This window comes from Odocoileus virginianus, chromosome 7 (assembly GCF_023699985.2).
Source record: "Odocoileus virginianus isolate 20LAN1187 ecotype Illinois chromosome 7, Ovbor_1.2, whole genome shotgun sequence".
Classification (NCBI taxonomy): domain Eukaryota; kingdom Metazoa; phylum Chordata; class Mammalia; order Artiodactyla; family Cervidae; genus Odocoileus; species Odocoileus virginianus.
Genome location: NC_069680.1, coordinates 33,054,414 through 33,073,121, shown reverse-complemented (window position 1 = coordinate 33,073,121; position 18,708 = coordinate 33,054,414). Strand labels below are relative to the sequence as shown.

The window sequence follows — 18,708 nt, the reverse complement described above, 5'->3', positions numbered from 1 at the left end:
GGGGGCACAGAACTATTTGCAGGACACATGAGTGAACATGCTGAGGAACAGGGCCGCTTTCTGGGGGGCTAGGAGGGGCTCACAGAGAAGGCAATGGCACCCCACTCCAGTACTCTTGCCTGGAAAATCCCGTGGATGGAGGAGCCTAGTAGGCTGCGGTCTATGGGGTCGCTAAGAGTCGGACACGACTGAGCGACTTCACTTTCACTTTCACGCATTGGAGAAGGAAATGGCAACCCAATCCGGTGCTCTTGCCTGGAGAATCCCAGGGACGGGGGAGGCTGGTGGGCTGCCGTCTATGGGGTCGCACATAGTCGGACACGACTGAAGTGACTTAGCAGCAGCAGCAGGAGGGGCTCAGGCGAGGGCCAGGGCCGGAAGCTAAGGCATCTTGGACTAGCGACACCCAACCAGGACCCCCAGAATCCAGCGCGGCCCGGGGGCAGCTGCGGTCTGCAGCCCAGCCAGGGGCGTGGGCAGCGGCGGGGGCAGGGCTGTGGACCCGCCAGCGAGGGTGCGGTCCCGGCTCCGCCCAGCACCCGCCCCCCAACAGGCCCCCGCCCCGGCTCCTCCCAAGACCCCTCCCCAGACCCCTCCCCAGGCCCTCTCCGCGGGGCTGGTGGGCGCCGGCGCGATGAGCCTCCGGACAAGTCTGGTCCCGCCGCCGACCCGTAGTCTCGCGTCCCTCTCTGTCGCTAGGCAACCCCGAAGCCCAGCGGAGAGAAAACCAACCGACCTCCGGCAGTGGGCACCTCGGACGCCGCCGCCATGGACCTGGTCATAACACAGGAGCTGGCCCGCGCCGAGAGCCAACAGGGTGGGCGGGGGAGGTCGAGACCCCCTGACCCCCACCCCCGGGAGGACTCCGGGACCTACTGGATCCCAGCCCCTGGGACGACCCCGGGACCTGGGGATACCTGCCCCCGGGAGACCCCAGAACCCGCCTGTCCCCCGCCCCCGGGGAGGCCCGGGGACTCGCTGAATCCAGCCCCCGGGGAGACCCCCGGGCCCGCCAGGACCCCCTCCCCACCCTGTTGACCCCTGCCCTACCTGATCCAGTGACCCCCTGAATCCAGCACTTCCAGGATGTGTCTGGCCAGGGTAAACTGAGGCGCCTTTTTAAAGGAAAGCTTTCGTTTTTTCTAACTGTTCCTCGGAATCACTCACCTCGCGGGGCTCCCGAAGCCCGAGCCGCAGGGCTGCCGCGGGGTTCTCGGGCTGGTCTCGGAGCACCTTCCCCGGGCTCCTCCCCTGGAGAGGAGCGTACCAGCGGGGCCCAGCCTGCCCGACTCCAGCCCCGTCCTGGGCCTCCTGACGGTCTCCGCGGCTGCTCTGCGGCGCGGTGGCCGCTTGATGACCGCGTCTTCCTCACTCCTGTCCTGGTAGACGCTGACGCTCTGAAGAGGGCTTACCAGTTGATTAAGTCTGCCAACCTGGGCAAGTCCGAGTTCGACCCCACAGAGAGCTTCAGCCCGGACCTGTTCGTCTTATGTGCAGAGCAGGCCCTGAAGGTGATTAGTCCCAAGGCTCCTAGGGACGCAGCTTCAGGGGACCCCGATCTCCTGGTTTTCACTGGGATTGGGAAGCGCGGCCCCTGGTGGGTGGTCCACGGGCTGCTCGGCCTCCCAGCCTCTTGGGGTCTCTGTTCTCACACAGATGGGGCAGCGGGAGGTGAGTGAGGACTGCATCCAGATGTACTTCAAGGTGAAGGGGCCGGTCACCCAGTTTCTGGGCCGGGCGCACCTGTGCAGGGCCCAGCTGTGTGCCCCCAAGTCCACGGAAAACATGGTGAGAGGCAGCCCTGAGCCCCGCGTGCTGGGTCCTCCTGATTCTCTTCCTTTTAAGTGGTGAAGCCTTGGAGTCCACAACCTTGAGTCTGCTGGCGCAGCGGAGGGCACCCGTAGCTCGTCTGCCGTCCTGAGATGAATACTTTATTGCTGGTCCTGCTGTATTTCCCCTGAGTCCCTTTGAGTCTCCTCAGAGTTCCACATCTCGCCCCCACCTCCAGCGTGGTTTTGTTGGGAGCTGGGTGACCGGGCTTATCTTCAGTGAAGTGCGACGCTGCATTTCCGTCTGTGCTCTTCCCTAAGCTCTGGGGTCTGGCTTGTGTCCTTTTGAACTCTGACCTTTGCGTCCTAGTGCTGTGGTCATGCCTGCTCACAGGGGGTAGGGGGTGGGCTTTCAGGGAGGGGGCTGGCCGTTCGACCTAATTCTTTATATTGTTTTAGGAGGAATTTGAAAATTGTGTGACTCAGTACATGAAGGCAATCAACTTTGCCAAAGGAGAACCAAGGTGGGCATGATGGATCGGCCATTTCTAATTGAAAGGTTTGGAGCCAGAATTTGGCAGGTGGTTCTGTCTGTGTAGGTGACAGGGTTTTGTTTTCTTTTGTCCGTGCTTTACTGCAGCTCTGGCTGTGCGCTCAAGTCTCCTAACGCTGGAGCTGGGCCGCGTGCACTCACGTCTGCCCTGGCTGCACCCTCTTTCCTGTGCAAATTCTGGGACCTGCAGATGGCCTTTGGTTGCTGTCCCTGTGGCAGCCTCACCCTTGGCCGGTGCCCAGGAGTCCCCTTTTCCGTCCTCTCTGGGGGGCAGGCACTGCGCCCCTCCCTGCCCTCCCCCCGCAGCCTTGTACACCCCCTGGCCCAAGGCCTGTGTCTGGAGGGGTGATTCTCCTGGAACTCCAGCACAGTTTTCCACTTAGTTAATACATCATCAAAAAGAAGTATTACTGAAATTGTTAAGTCTGCATACAAACTGGTGTTTACACACATATCTGAGTAGGACACATTCAGCCCTAGGAGATGCGTGTCAGCCTAGGATTATTCGCGGACAGCCTCCTCCGTGCCGGGGATACAGGGCCCAGCTCTGAGGACCCTTCCTCAGCAGGGATGTCTGGGGGCCGAAGCCTAACCGCGAGCTGAAGCTCTGAGGACAGAGGGTGCCCTGGAGCCCCGGAGCCCGAGGGGTGGGCGCCTCGGGGAGGGGCCTGGTCAGGGCTGTGCCCGCGGTGGAGGCGGGGTCTGAGCTGGAGCGGGGCTGCCGGGCTGCGGAGCGCGGAGCCGGCTCCTTCCGGCCGCCCAGCCGCTCCCGGGCCCTCACCGCCCCCTGCCGGCCGCCGCAGGTATTACTTCCTGGTGTACAACGCGTCGCTGCTGTACTGGAGGATGGCGAGGCCGTTTCTCAGGCCTGGCTACCGCCAGCGCCTGGTCCCCAGCCTGGCGCAGATGGTGAGCGCGCTCAGTCAGACGGAGGAGGAGGACACGGAGTGGCAGGCAGAGCTGATGCTGTGAGTCCCCGCCCCCGCCGGCCCCTCACTGCGCCCTGGTCTGCGCTTGGAACCAGCTTCGGGGCGTCTTGTCCGCAGGAGTTTCTGAACGCTGCGGAAGGCACCACGGTGTCCCGAGCAGACTGGCGTTGGCACAGGAAGCATGCTTCTACTCAAAACCCAGGAAATAAAGGGACTGTGAAAGTAGGCATTCTAGCAACAGACAACCCAGCCAGAATGCGTGCCCTGTCTAGGGAAGCTTGCCTCCCGTACGCCAGCCCCGGGACGGAGGGCCCTGTGGGGCCAGCAGATGGTCCCGGCCGGCAGGGCAGGCTGAAAGGCACTTGGTGACGCTCTCCTGTATTTGGGGGGCGCTGTGTGTGGCCAGCGACTACGTGGATGCCGGGAGGGCCCAGAGGGCCAGCCCTGAAGTTGGAATCCAGGGTCTGCAGGTGTTTCTCACCTTTTATGGAAGTTTGGGGAAGCTTTAACAGAAAATCAGTAAAACCATGCTCTTTCTCTGAAGGCTGTTGTTTGAGGTTCTCAGAATCACAGCTGGACAGGCCCTGACCCCTTTGCGAGTGGGGGCCCAGCACCCTAGGTCTGGGCCAGTCAGGTGCATGGGTGAGGAGCTGCCCGATCTCTGTATCTTTCTGAACTTTGTAAAACAGAAAATTAATAAAAATATGATAACCCAGGTGATGCTAGTGGTAAAGAACCTGCCTGCCAGTGCAGGAGACTTAAGAGACACGGGTTCAATTCCTGGGTCGGGAAGATTCCCTGGAGGAGGGCATGGCAACCCACTCCAGTATTCTTGCCTGGAGAATCCCATGGACAGAGGAGCCTGGAGGGCTGCAGTCCATAGGGTCTCAAAGAGTGGGACACGACTGAAGTGACTTAGCAAGCATGTATGCAACCTGGTTATTAGACCTCAGTGGCAGGAACTGTGACTGTGCAGGTCTAGCGTGCACCGTTCTCGTATCATGCAGGGAGCTTCTGGAGTGTTACTTGCAGGCCGGGGAGAAAGCGGAGGCTGCAAGGTTTTGTGCCACCGCGGCACCGTTCATCAAGGCCCATGTGCCACAGAAATACCGGCAAATGTTTGCCCTTATGGTAAGTTGGAGCACTCACACATGCAGAAAGAAGTCATTTTCTTAAATGCCGTCATTCAGAAAAGTACGTATGAACAGCCGAGACCCTGCGCTGAGAGATATAAAAACATACATGCATACATACAAGCATAAACAGGACAAAACACAATCTTTTCCTTCCTCATGACTGAGCGTTTCCTTTTTAACCACACTGAGTTTTTTTTTAAAGTTAGCAGAAACTTCATAAAATAATCAACTGCGACAGGGTGTGTAAAGAGCATTCATCACCTGTTCATTTTATGTATAAAATTTAACTGAAATCATTATGTGCAAAGCTAAGCATAAAGCATATGAAATGAGAATATATTTGTCAGTTACAAATGCAGTTCTAAAAGGAGCGACGTTTGCAAAATAATAGCTAAACACAATATCTGGCCTCTTCCTAACTGTTTGTTTAAATCTCGGTATTCTGTTCCATCTTATAACAGGTCCAACATGAACTAATGGACGAGCTTCAGTTAAAGGAAGAAAGGAGAAGTTCGATCAGCCTGTCTGTCACTTTCCAGATTAATATGCTAAAAGCGTAGGTATTCTGGGGCGGGGGACAGATGCCCAGGAGGCTCTGTGCCCCGGGCGGAGGTGTGTGTGCAGGGGCGGCCAGGCTGCAGGGCAGGCCCGACCTTGCCTCCATCTGCTGAGAGGCTCGGGAGAGGTGGCCGGAGTGAGTGCGCTCCTCAGGCAGTGGGGTGGGTGGCTTTTAGGAAGCGGAGGACAGCAGCCGTGTCAGATGCTTCTGATGGCCCTAGAGGAGGCCTGAGGCTTGACCATGAGACTGATAGAAGGTCGCAGTCTGCATGAAACCCTGACAGGACTGGGCCAGAGTAGGGAGAGACTGTCCCCGGCAGAGGCCCGCTGCCGGGACACGTGGGGAATGGGGTGGTGGAGAGCTCCGTGTGAGTGAGTGCCGAGGTCCAGCCCCGGCAGGACCAGGAGTGCCCGAGGGATGAGTGGCGTTGGCGAGGAAGACAGACACACACACACAGACGGTTGCATACAAGAGGTAGCTTTTTCTTTTTCTTTTTAGGATAGCTCAGTTTTTATAGAATGAATGTTACCTACCCCTTAAATCACCACGTATTACATCAGATGTTGGTTTGTGCTTCCGTCAATATTTTTTTCCCCATGTTTTTCCCCTAAGCATTCATCTAGAACGTTTCTGATTACAGGGTTTATACGTAAATGGCCCGTACATAGTCTTCTTGCCTCAATGGCCTAACATTCTCACTGTTAACAAAAACAATGTTCCACAAATCTCAGGTATTGGACAATAAAACAATACATGGGAAGGGTCACAGTAACATGTTTGACATTTCTGAAAATAGTACCATGAGAAAAACCTGATATTTTTCTTTACCTGAAACCACAAAATCTCAATGTACAACGATTAACTATTAAACAGCAAAAACACCTCTAAAGCAGCAAAACACCTCTATTAATAGTAAGATAATGGCAGTAAAGCTGGTTAATATAAATCTTCTATTAAAATCCTATATACTCCATTTTCTAATTTTACAAAAACACCCATAATATCCCATGTTGTTTAAAGAAAGGGAAACAATGAACAAATAGCAGAAAGGAAATAGCAATAGTGAAAACCCTTTCAACCAAGGAGCAAGTAAACTAAAGCAGTATGTCTACTTCTAAATCTAAACACCTCTACTCTGTTCTATTCTAGAACATTATAATCTTTTAAGCAAGCAGCCAAACTGTGGCTGCTATACCATACCTGTGGCCTTTTCTTTTACGACTTGATATTTATGGTTGTGTCCTGAGCCAGAGCAATCTTGAGCATTTCCAAAAAGGCTTGGACTTTTCCAGCGTGGCCTTATTACTATATATTATCATTTCCAAAAATTAATAGAAAGCCCAACAACAGTAAGACAGAAGGAAGAAAGGGACATACCGGGCCCCTGGGACAACCTCGAGGGGAAGAGCTGCCTTGCCGGTTCCTTTCTCGTCCCAGCGGCTCCGGAGGGGACATACCGGGCCCCCGGGGCAGCCCCATGTGAGGAAGCGCTGCCTTGCAGGTTCCTCTCCCGTCCCATGACCTTGTCAAGGACTGGGTGCATCCCGGCAGCTCCCAAAAAGTGAGGAGATCCCGGTGTGTGAGTGGGGAGGTCCCGGTGTGTGAGTGGGGAGGTCCCAGTGTGTAAGAGGATCCCAGTGTGTGAGTGGGGAGGTCCGGGTGCGTGTGAGTGGGGAGGTCCCGGTGTGTGTGAGTGGGGAGGTCCCGGTGTGTGAGTGGGAAGGTCCCGGTGTGTGAGTGGGGAGGTCCCGGTGTGTGAGTGGGAAGGTCTGGGTGCATGTGAGTGGGGAGGTCCCGGTGTGTGAGTGGGAAGGTCTGGGTGCGTGTGAGTGGGGAGGTCCCGGTGTGTGTGAGTGGGGAGGTCTGAGTGCGTGTGAGTGGGAAGGTCTGGGTGCGTGTGAGTGGGGAGGTCCCGGTGTGTGAGTGGGGAGGTCTGAGTGCGTGTGAGTGGGAAGGTCTGGGTGCGTGTGAGTGGGGAGGTCTGTGTGAGTGGGAAGGTCTGGGTGCATGTGAGTAGGGAGGGCCCAGTGTGTGAGTGGGAAGGTTCGGGTGCGTGTGAGTGGGAAGGTCTGGGTGCGTGTGAGTGGGGAGGTCCCGGTGTGTGAGTGGGAAGGTCTGGGTGCGTGTGAGTGGGGAGGTCCCGGTGTGTGAGTGGGAAGGTCTGGGTGCGTGTGAGTGGGGAGGTCCCGGTGTGTGAGTGGGAGTCTGGGTGCGTGTGAGTGGGGAGGTCCCGGTGTGTGAGTGGGAAGGACAGCTCTCCAGAGGGAGGCAGAAGCTGGTCTGGGTTGGACCCAGCCGATGGGAAGGAGCCCGCCTCCCTTCCGGGTGGGCTGTTGGTGTGGGCCTGGGCCTGGGTGCATGGCTTGTGCATAGTTTCTCTGGGCTCCTTCTTAGTGACAGAGGAAGACAGAGGCTGGCCTGGGGTGCGGGCAGAGGAGCTGTGAGGGGTCACCAGGAGACCGGTGGAGAGAAAGCAGGAGGTGTTACCTAGGCCTTCTGTTCGTGGAGGACACAAGTTCATAGACTAAACTGGTTTTAGAATAATTTAAAGAAATATGACAGGATCTTCTGGTTATTTAATATTTGATTAAATTAATCTCCATTCTAGAAAACTGGATCAAAATGACTTACCTGAAGATGTCAACAAAATTCTGAAGGAGACCTATAAACATTTAAGTCAGTACAATCACCAGGGCTTTCCTGCAGTCAGAGAGGAAAAGTAAGTGTGTATGTCTTTGCAGTTTCCCATCTGTGTACAGCATTTGGTAACTACAGGAAAACATGAAAGAAAAGCGAAAACAAAACCGTAACCATAATTACCAAGCAAGCATCAGCCGTGTGGAGGTGCCGGGGTGTCTCTCTAGTCTTTTTTTTTGTCCTGAAGTTTGCACTGTTTGGCAGCACTTGGAATATGAAACCTCATACTGTACTTTCAAAAATCAAATTGACTTCCAATCACAAGTGCTTTTCCAGTTATCACACCATCTCACACCTTCTGAAGAGACATCCCAGTGGAGGAAGAACAACCCCCGCTGGGGTTTCCGTCATCAGTTTTCTGCTCGAGTGCTAGGGGGTTGCTCAGAACTCCGTCCCAGGCGGAGTTCCCAGAGCTGCTGGCTGAGCAGGAGGCTGAAAGAGAGGTCTGGATGCACCCAGCTCAGCTCTTTCACTAGGTCCTTGAGCTCTAACTCAGAGCAGGTCCAGCTGGCCCCTGGGCACAGCCTTGCGATGTTTCAGGGGGTGGGTGCTCTGGGGACAGAGGGGACGGAGCGACCAGGACACCCGCCCACCTCCTGGGCCGCACCCCTGCAGGCAGGCCTGCTGCTACTGACCGAGTGGAATGGTCATTCATGTATCTGCAAACACTTTTTCTCTTCTGTTAATTTTCCAATCATTTCTTCTGCCCAGCTTTTATGAAGTAGATTGTAAATCATTTTACTGTAGACTTGCTAAAGCTTTCTCTGTTTCAGAATTTGAGCCCTCCAGCTCCAGTGCATTTATCAGTTGTTTCACTTTGTTTACCTTTTAGGTGTTTTAAAATAATTTTTGATGTACAGATGGGTTTTATTTAAGATAAGAATTGTTTGAGCTGATGTTCACCCCCCACCAGTGCTGGGCCAGACACGTTTAAGCCCGTCAGGGAGTCCCCGAGGTCCCAGCCCAGCAGCTAGTTCAGTGGGCGCTGACCCGGATCCGCCCCGGTTCTGACCCTCTGCACCTGCCCCGGATTCTGTGGCCGCCCAGCTGCGTGCCTGTGGCATCCCTGTTGCCAGTTTATGTGCTGTGGCCGAGAGGACACAGCGTCTTCTGCTGCGGTTCCAGTGCGATCAGCTCCGTCACTGCTCCCAAACGTGGAAGGCGCGTGTTCCCTGCTAGCCAGGTCCCGGGCTCAGCTGCTCGCAGCGGCCGTCTGTGGGGTCGGCCCCCCCCTCAGCCCCAGGGCCTCAGAGGCTCCAGGCGTCATCCGGGGACCCTCTGACCCCTCCCCAGCTGGGCTTCAGAGTCTGGAACTCTGGGTGGGAAAAAACAGGTCTATGAGTTTAAAGCCAAAAAAGGACTGACAATCAGTGATGGGTACCTTCGTGGGCTCTCTTCTTACCTCTGGGAAGGCCAGAGGGGCTTGGGCCTGGAGGCCTCGCCAGGGCCCTTGGTGGTCGGGACTGGGTGGAGCTGGGTGGGGCTGGGCGCAGGGCCAGGACCTCCTGTCCATGCAGGGAAGGGAGGTGCCGTCTCCTGCAAAGGAAGGGGGCGGGGAGGCGAGATACAGGACAATACCCGCTGAGCTGAGAAGGGTCTTTGAGACTGGAAACAAAGCAGACAGCCCAGCTCCACGGCGCGCAGTTGGAACTCCCTGTGGGGGCTGCACACGGGGGAGGTCTGTGACGACCCCAGAGGCGTCCGCACAGCGCAGAGCCGCCAGAGGCACGCGGGACTCGGGGGCAGAGCTAAGGCTCACCTGCCTGCCAGCTGGGGCTGAGGCTTTTCCTCCGCCAGACCCCCGTGACCCCTCACCTCCTGCTTCAGCAAGAAGCTTCCGTTTGCACGTCAGCTGAAGGCGAGGGGTAGTGCTGATGGGCGCGGGAGTGGGCGGGGCTGGGTCCCCGTCGCCGGGAGGGGCGGGGCGCGGCCTGCGCACCTGGGCGGAGCTGCCCACGGGCGGAGCGTGTGTCCGGGCCACAGTGTCTGGGGACACTGCTCCCCAGCCACCCCGTGCAGGACAGGTCCCCACCCAGCAGAGAACCGCCACGTCCAGACATGAGGGGGTTAGGCTGGGAAGCCCGGCCCGTCTCCCCGCAGAGACACTGCCCTGATTCCGCTAGTTGTTTGTTAAGCCTTAAATTCAGGGGGCTCATTCTCCGGCTTGTTTTCTTTTTTTTTTTTGGAGTTGCTTACGCTCCTCCGGGAGGTCCTTTGCGTTTCTCTCCACTCGTTAGCGCCAGCCTGTTGGTTTCTGCGGAGACCTGATTGGCCGCTATGACCGCTCTCGCCGCCTGGAGGAAATGTCCTCCCTCGCTGCTCCCCTGCCCCGGGGCTCAGGTGGGGCCGCCCGGGACTCAAAGCTGCGCCTGCATCCGCCCTGAGACAGGGGAGGTCCCTCCAAATCCCACGCCAGGGCCCAGGCGGCCGGGCTTGGGAACCCTCGCGGTAGGATTCCTTTGCTCTTCCATTTTGTTCTTGCCTCCCAGAGTGACGGCTGAAGGCTTATTCCACCCGCAGGCGGTGTGTCTTGTTGCCTCCTATTGACCTAATGCTGTTTCATTTCTGTTTCCAGAATGATTTTGCTTTTTGAATTATCTCATCTTTCTCTGAACTTGAAATGCTGGGATATCGCCTCTGATTGCCTCTCAGACCTGAAGAAGATGGACAGCGAAGTAAGTAGTCCCGGCTGGAAGCCCTGCTCCTGCTCATTGTGATCGAGAGGTAAAAAGCCAAAATCCGGCACGGAATTCAGAAGCCCCTCGCCAGGGGGCCTGAACTGTTGCGTTGTTGGTAAATTTCCTTCTTCTGTTTTTAAAGTGCGTTTCACATGGTTGAAATAATGTGATTTTTCCGTCAGTAGGTCATTAATGATAACTGGATCAGTTCATTAAAGAGAACATAACCGTTGTACATATGTATGCACCCAGGATTGGAGCACTTGCCTGTATCAGGCAAATACCAGCAAATCTGAAAGCAGAAACAGCACCACAACAGCGGTGGGGGCTTTAATAACCCACTTTCAGCGTGGGTAGGTCACCCAGACAGAAGTTCAATGTGGATGTATTGGGACTGAGCAAGAAGAGCCTAATTGACACCTCAGAACGGTCCTTTCAGTGGAGGAAAATGCACATTCTTCAGCACAGATCATGTTAGATCACAAAACAAGTCTTAACAAATTTAAGATGATAGAAATCATGTTAAGTATCTTTTTTGACTGAAATGGTGTGAAACTAGAAATCAGCAACAGGAGGTAAGCTAGAATTTCACAAAAATGTGGAACTCAAATAGTATACTCCTGAACAACCAATGGTCAAATAAGAAATTGAAAGGAAAAAAGATTCTGAAACAGGAGGACAATGGAAACGCGACACACCAAAGCCTGTGGCTACAGGGGCGTTTCAGCCACAAACACTCGCAATAAGAAAACAGAAAGACTTAAAGTAAGCCACCTATATTTATGCCTCAGCTATGTTCAGTTCAGTCGCTCAGTGGTGTCAGGCCGTTTGTGACCCCATGGACTGCAGCACGCCAGGCTTCCCTGTCCATCACCAGCTCCTGGAGTTTGCTCAGTATTATGTCCATCGAGTCGGTGATGCCATCCAACCATCTCATCTTCTGTCATCCCCTTCTCCTCCTGCCTTCAATTTATGCCTCAAGAAACTAGGGTGGGGGGGAACCTGCAGAACAAAGCCCAAAGTTAGTGGAGGAAGGAAATAATGAAGATCAGAGCAAAACAAGTGAAAGAGAGACCAGAAAACCAGTAGGAAAGATCAATGAAACTAACGGTTTTTTTAAAAAATAAACAAACTGACAAACATTAGCTGGACTAGGAAAAATAGAAGATCAGAATCAGAAATGAAAGAGGAATCTTACAACTGATAACACAGAAATAAAGAGGATCTTAAGAGACCAATATGACTTATTGCCAGGAGGATAGGTAACCTATATGAAACTGATAGGTTCCTGGAAACATACAACCTACCAAGATTGACTCGTGGGGAAACAGAAAGTCTGAATAGACAAGGGAGTAAGAAGGTTGTATTCGTAATCAAAAAACCTCAAAATAAAGAAGCACCCAGTGACCCAACAACCCAACTTCTGGGCATGTATCCAGAGAAAATGTAATTTAAAAAGACACATGTATCCCAGTGTTCACTGCATCATGATTTACAATAGCCAGGACATGAAAGCAACCTAAATGTCAAGAGAGAAATGGATAAAGAAGATGTGGGGTACATATATACAATGGAATATTACTTGGCCATGAAAAGGAATGAAATTGGGTCATTTTTAGAGACATGGATGGACCAAGAGAGAGTCACACAGAGTGAAGTCAGAAAGAGAAAAATAAACATATTAGTGCATATATGTGGAATCTAGAAAAACTTATTTGCAGAACAGACATAGAGGCACAGACGTAGAGAACAGACATGTGGACGCCAAGGGGGAAAGGTGGGGTGGGAAGAATTGGGAGCCTGGGGTTGGCGTGTCTGCACCCCTGGTGCTGTTATCACAGAGGCAACTAATGAGGACCTGTGATAGCCTGGGATTGGCGTGTCTGCACGCCTGGTACTGTTATAACAGAGGCAACTAATGAGAGCCTGTGATAGAGCACAGGGAATCAGTGCTCTGCGAGAGCCTGAATGCAAAGGAAATTTTAAAAAAGGAGGAGATATATGCAAACATACAGCTGATTCACTTTGCTGTGCAGACGAAACTATGTTTACAACAGTGTAAAGCAACTATGCCCCAATAAAAATCAAGAAAAAATAAATAAAAAACACACACTCAGGATGAGATGACTTCATTGGTGAATTTTACCAAACATTTAAAGAAGAATTAATGCTGATCCTTCGAAAATTCTTACAAAAAGTTGAAGGAAAAGGAATACTCCAAGTCAGTTTACAAGGCAAGCATTACCCAGATACCAAACCAGACAAAGTAACTACAGGAAAAGAAAATTATAGGAAATACAGAAAAGAAAATAATCCAGATGAACACAGATGCAAAAATCCTCAACAAAATACCAGCAAACTGAATTCAGCAGCATATCGTAAAGATCAAACACCATGATCAGTGGGATTTATCCTGAAGTCACAAGGGTAGTTTAACATAGGCAGATCAATAAATGTGATACATAGCATTAAAAAAATGAAGGATAAATACACGATCATCTCAATAGATGCAAGAAGAGCATTTGACAAAATTCAACATCCTGTAATGTTAAAAACTCTCAATAAAAAGTGTGTGGAAGGAAAATACCTCCACATAATAAAGACCACATGTGACGAGCCCACAGCTAACATTATACTCAATGATGAAAGGTTAAAAGCTTATCTTCTAATATCAAGAACAAGATGATGGTGCCTACTCTTGCCACTTGTATTTAATACAGTACTAGAAGTTCTAGTCACAATAATCAGACAAGAAAAATAAAAGGTATGCAAGTCATAAAGGAAGACATAAGTCTGTCTGTTTACATGTGACATGACCTGTTTATACAGAGAAAACTCTAAAGATTCCATCAGAAACTATTAGAACTAACGAGCAAGTTCATAAAGCTGAAGGATTCAAAAAATCAGTTGTGTTTCTGTACACCAAAAATGAAATATCTGAAAAAATAAAACAGTTTACAATAGCATCAAAAACAACACAATACTTAAGAATAAATTTAACCAAAGGATTGAAAGACTTGTTCACTGAAAACTAGAAGACGTTAATGGGATAAACGGATGGAGACACGAAGAATGGAGACAGAGCCCATGTTCTTGGATTGGAAGAATGAAAATTATTAAAATGTCTATACTACCCCAAACTATGTACAGATTCAATGAAATCCATATCAGTTCCAATGGCATGTCTCACAGAAATAGAAAACAAAGGCGGTTTGTATGGAATCACAGAAGAGCCAAAGCCCTCTTGAGAAAGGACGAAGCTGGAGGCCCCCCGAGCTACAGCACACAGCTGCGGGGACCCAAGCAGCACGGTGCTGGCATGAACGCAGACGCATAGACCGCGGGACAGAACTGAGAGCCCAGAAGTGAGGCTGCACACGGTGTCGGCTCATGTTTGACAAGGGCACCGAAACGCCATGGGGAAAGTGTAGCCCCCTCAATAAACGATGCTGGGACACTGAATGGCCACGTGGAGACGAATGAAATTGGACTCCTGCCTTATGCCTCTCACAAACGTTAACTTGAAATGGATTACAGATCTTAAGACCTGAAACTGTAAAACTCCTTTAAGAACACATGGAGGAAAAAAGTATTGACTTTGGTCTGGGCAGTGATTGGACGTGGCAACAAAAGCAGAAGCAAGCAAGTAGGATCACATGGATCCAACACGGCCTGCAGAGCGAAGAAAGCAATGACACGCTGAGAAGGTGGCCTGTGACAGGAGGAAAGCATGTGCAAACCATGTATCTGATAAGGGTTTAGTATCTATATAGGAGCTCATACATCAGTAGGAAATCACCATTCTTATCATCATCACCATTCTCCAATGGGAAACAATGGGCTAAGGGCCTAACAGACATTTTTCTAGAGAAGATATTCAAGCAGTGCATGAAGAGGTGTTCAGCACCACTAGTCATCAAGGAGATAAAGTCAGAACCTCAGTGAGCATCACCCCACACCTGCTGGGATGGCTGGTATCCAGAAGAGAAGAGACAGCAAGTGTTGGTAAAGATGTGAAGAAAAGGAAAGCCTGGTGCTCTGTTGGTGGAAATGTAAATTGGTACAGTTTCTATGGAAAATAGTAAGAAAGTTCCTTAAAAATCTTTTTTCAAAAGCTACCATGTGATCCAGCAATCCCACTTCTGTGTATCCAAAGGAACTGAAATCAGATCTTGAACAGATGTCTGTGCCCCATGTTCACTGTAGCATTCATTGTTCGCAAAAACCAAGATGTGGGAACTGCCTAAGTGTCTGTCTTTGGGTGAATGGATAAAGAAAATGTGTGTGTGTGATGAGTATTATTTAGCCTTGAGAGTTCAAGCAAACCGATGTGCATGTAATTGGGGTACCTGAAGGGGCGGACACACTTAAACCATAATCACAGAAAACCAGCCAATCTGGTCCCAGGACCACAGCCTTGTCTAACTCAGTGAAACTAAGCCATGCCGTGTGGGGCCACCCAAGACGGTCGGGTCACTGTGGAGAGGTCTGACAGAATGTGGTCCACTGGAGCAAGGGAATGGCAAACCACTTTAGTATTCTTGCCTTGAGAACCCCATGAACAGTATGAAAAGGCAAAAAGATAGGCCACTGAAAGATGAACTCCCCAGGTCGATAGGTGCCCAATATGCTACTGGAGATCAGTGGAGAAATAACTCCAGAAGGAATGAAGGGATGGAACCAAATCAAAAACAATACCCAGTTGTGGATGGGACTGGTGATGGAAGCAAGGTCCGATGCTATAAAGAGCAGTATTGCATAGGAACCTGGAATGTTAGGTCCATGAATCAAGGCAAATTGGAAGTGGTCAAACAGGAGATGGCAAGAGTGGATGTTGACATTCTAGGAATCAGCGAACTAAAATGGACTGGAATGGGTGAATTTAATTCAGATGACCATTATATTCACTACTGTGGGCAGGAGTCCCTTAGAAGAAATGGAGTAGCCATCATGGTCAACAAAAGAGTCTGAAATGCAGTACTTGGATGCAATCTCAAAAACGACAGAATGATCTCTGTTCATTTCCAAGGCAAACCATTCAGTATCACAGTAATCCAAGCCTATGCCCCAACCAGTAATCCTGAAGAAGCTGAAGTTGAATGGTTCTACGAAGACCTTTTAGAACTAACACCCAAAAAGATGTCCTTTTCATTACAGGGGACTGGAATGCAAAAGTAGGAAGTCAAGAAATATCTGGAGTAACAGGCAAATTTGGCCTTGGAGTACAGAATGAAGCAGGGCAAAGGCTAATAGAGTTTTGCCAAGAGAACACACTGGTCATAGCAAACACCCTCTTCCAACAACACAAGAGAAGACTCTACACATGGACATCACCAGATGGTCAACACCAAAATCAGATTGATTCTATTCTTTGCAGCCAAAGATGGAGAAGCTCTACACAGTCAGCAAAAACAATACCGGGAGCTGACTGTGGCTCAGATCATGAACTCCTTATTGCCAAATTCAGAGTTAAGTTGAAGAAAGTAGGGAAAACCACTAGACCATTCAAGTATGACCTAAATCAAACCCCTTATGACTATACAGTGGAAGTGAGAAATAGATTCAAGGGATTAGATCTGATTCACAGAGAGCCTGAAGAACTATGGACAGAGGTTCATGACATTGTATAGGAGGCAGTGATCAAGATCATCCCCATGGAAAAGAAATGCAAAAAGGCAAAATGGTTGTCTGAGGTGGCCTTACAAATAGCTGTGAAAAGAAGAGAAGTGAAAAGCAAAGGAGAAAAGGAAAGATATTCCCATTTAAATGCAGAGTTCCAAAGAATAGCAAGGAGAGATAAGAAAGCCTTCCTCAGTGATCAATGCAAAGAAATAGAGGAAAACAACAGAATGGGAAAGACTAGAGATCTCTTCAAGAAAATTAGAGATACTAAGGGAATATTTCAGGCAAAGATGGGTTCAATAAAGGACAGAAATGGTATGGACCTAACAGAAGCAGAAGATACTAAGAAGAGGTGGCAAGAATACACAGAAGAACTGTACAAAAAAGATCTTCATGACCCAGATAATCACAATGGTGTGATCACTCACCTAGAGTCAGACATCCTGGAATGTGAAGTCAAGTGGGCCTTAGAAAGCATCACTATGAACAAAGCTAGTGGAAGTGATGGAATTCCAGTTGAGCTATTTCAAATACTGAAAGATGATGCTGTGAAAGTGCTGCACTCAGTATTCCAGCAAATTTGGAAAACTCAGCAGTGGCCACAGGACTAGAAAAGGTCAGTTTTCATTCCAGTCCCTAAGAAAGGCAATCCCAAAGAATGCTCAAACTACCGCACAATTGCACTCATCTCACACGCTCATAAAGTAATGCTCAAAATTCTCCAAGCCAGGCTTTAGCAATACGTGAACCGTGAACTTCTAGATGTTCAAGCTGGTTTTAGAAAAGGCAGAGGAACCAGAGATCCAATTGCCAATATCCGCTGGGTCATTGAAAAAGCAAGAGAGTTCCAGAAATACATCTATTTCTGCTTTATTGACTACGTCAAAGCCTTCGACTGTGTGGATCACAATAAACTGTGGAAAATTCTGAAAGAGATGGGAATTCCAGGCCACCTGACCTGCCTCTTGAGAAACCTGTATGCAGATCAGGAAGCAACAATTAGAACTGGACATGGAACAACAGACTGTTCCAAATAGGTAAAGGAGTACGTCAAGGCTGTATATTGTCACTCTGCTTATTTAACTTATATGCAGAGTACATCATGAGAAATGCTGGGCCGGAAGAAGCACAAGCTGGAATCAAGATTGCCGGGAGAAATATCAATAACCTCAGATGTGCAGATGACACCACCCTTATGGCAGAAAGTGAAGAGGAACTAAAAAGCCTCTTGATGAAAGTGAAAGAGGAGAGTGAAAAAGTTGGCTTAAAGCTCAACATTCAGAAAACTAAGATCATGGCATCTGGTCCCATCACCTCATGGGAAATAGATGAGGCGACAGTGGAAACAGTGTCAGACTTTATTTTTGGGGTCTCCAAAATCACTGCAGATGGTGACTGCAGCCATGAAATTAAAAGACGCTTACTCCTTGGAAGGAAAGTTATGACCAACCTAGGCAGCATATTAAAAAGCAGAGACATTACTTTGCCAACAAAGGTTCGTCTAGTCAAGGCTATGGTTTTTCCAGTGGTCATGTATGGATGTGATAGTTGGACTGTGAAGAAATCTGAGTGCTGAAAAATTGATACTTTTGAACTATGGTGTTGGAGAAGACTTGAGTGTCCCTTGGACTGCAAGGAGGTCAAACCAGTCTATCCTAAAGAAGATCAGTCCTGGGTGTTCATTGGAAGGACTGACTCTGCAGCTGAAACTCCAATACTTTGGCCACCTCATGCAAAGAGTTGACTCATTGGAAAAGACCCTGATGCTGGGAGTGATTGGGGGCAGGAGGAGAAGGGGACGACAGAGGATGAGATGGCTGGATGGCATCACCAACTCGATGGGCATGAGTTTGAGTAAACTCCGGGAGTTGGTGATGGACAGGGAGGCCTGGCGTGCTGCGATTCATGGGGTGGCAAAGAGTTGGACACGACTGAGCGACTGAACTGAACTGAACTGAAGGAGCGGAGATTAAGTGGGGAACAGAAAAATGTTAAGGAATAATGGCTCAAAATCCTAAATTTGATGGTCTGTGAAGAGGGAGAGATTATACAGCAAGAACTCCCCTGGTGGCCCAGGGGTTGAGACGTCTCACTCCCAAAGCAGGGGCAGGTCCAGTCCCCGCCTGGGAACTAGAGCCCACAAGCCACGGCTAAGAGTTCACATGCGTCATCTAAGAGCAAAGCCAAATAAATAAATCAAAATAAAATTTGTGAAAAGAATGGCAGACTTTTTTGGGAAATAGTATGAGCTAATAAGATCAACATCCTTAAAATACCAAAATGAAGAAAGCATAACCGTTGGGACCTCCCTGGCGGTTCAGCGATTAAGACTGTGCTTCCAGTGTAGGGCGTGCAGGTTCAGTCCTTGGTTGCGGAACTAAGATCCCACGTGCATCGTGGTGCAGCCAAAAAAACAAAAAACTGTCAACCTGAAAAATTTGCATTCAGAGAAAATATCTTATCAGAGGCAAAGTAAATATTTATTAAAATATACAAAATCTGAAAGAGTCTGACTTTCACTTCAGGAAAGTTTCAAGAGCTTTTTCCAGCCGAAGGAAGATGATACCAGCAGAAATCTGGATCCGTACAAATAGTGAAGGGGACCAGTAAGAGGGGCCACGTGAGTAAGAGAGAGACTGAAGAATATGTAAAGCACTTGAAAAGGTACTTGCTGTTTAAAGCAGAGATAATAATATGGATCAGAAGACTCAGCATTATTATGATGTCAGTTCTTCCCAGACGGAGCAGTAGATTCAATGCGATTC

General features: G+C 50.0%; 1 protein-coding gene and 1 long non-coding RNA gene across 13 annotated transcripts in view; one reads left to right on the top strand and one right to left on the bottom strand.

Annotated features, from left to right (window-relative positions):
• The first annotated feature begins 668 nt into the window (after positions 1–668).
• The window catches only part of CFAP46 (cilia and flagella associated protein 46), a 95,767-nt gene continuing 77,727 nt past the window's right edge, over positions 669–18,708 (top strand). For 3 of the 12 annotated variants that reach the window (XM_070470525.1, XM_070470528.1, XM_070470527.1), the window contains exons 1-9: positions 669–817; positions 1,387–1,511; positions 1,657–1,788; positions 2,229–2,293; positions 3,126–3,290; positions 4,259–4,382; positions 4,849–4,943; positions 7,555–7,665; positions 10,219–10,318. In XM_070470525.1, the coding sequence (XP_070326626.1) occupies positions 769–817; positions 1,387–1,511; positions 1,657–1,788; positions 2,229–2,293; positions 3,126–3,290; positions 4,259–4,382; positions 4,849–4,943; positions 7,555–7,665; positions 10,219–10,318 (966 nt within the window). In that variant the 5' untranslated portion in view covers positions 669–768. The remainder of the gene's footprint in view (positions 818–1,386; positions 1,512–1,656; positions 1,789–2,228; positions 2,294–3,125; positions 3,291–4,258; positions 4,383–4,848; positions 4,944–7,554; positions 7,666–10,218; positions 10,319–18,708) is intronic. The other 9 variants (XM_070470526.1, XM_070470524.1, XM_070470523.1 and 6 more) reach the window with 4 other exon arrangements.
• Positions 7,664–9,693, bottom strand: LOC139036007 (uncharacterized). The gene is made up of 3 exons (XR_011488690.1): positions 9,403–9,693; positions 9,046–9,179; positions 7,664–8,958 (listed from the first exon to the last, which is right to left on the bottom strand). It is a non-coding gene; the product is annotated as an uncharacterized lncRNA (long non-coding RNA).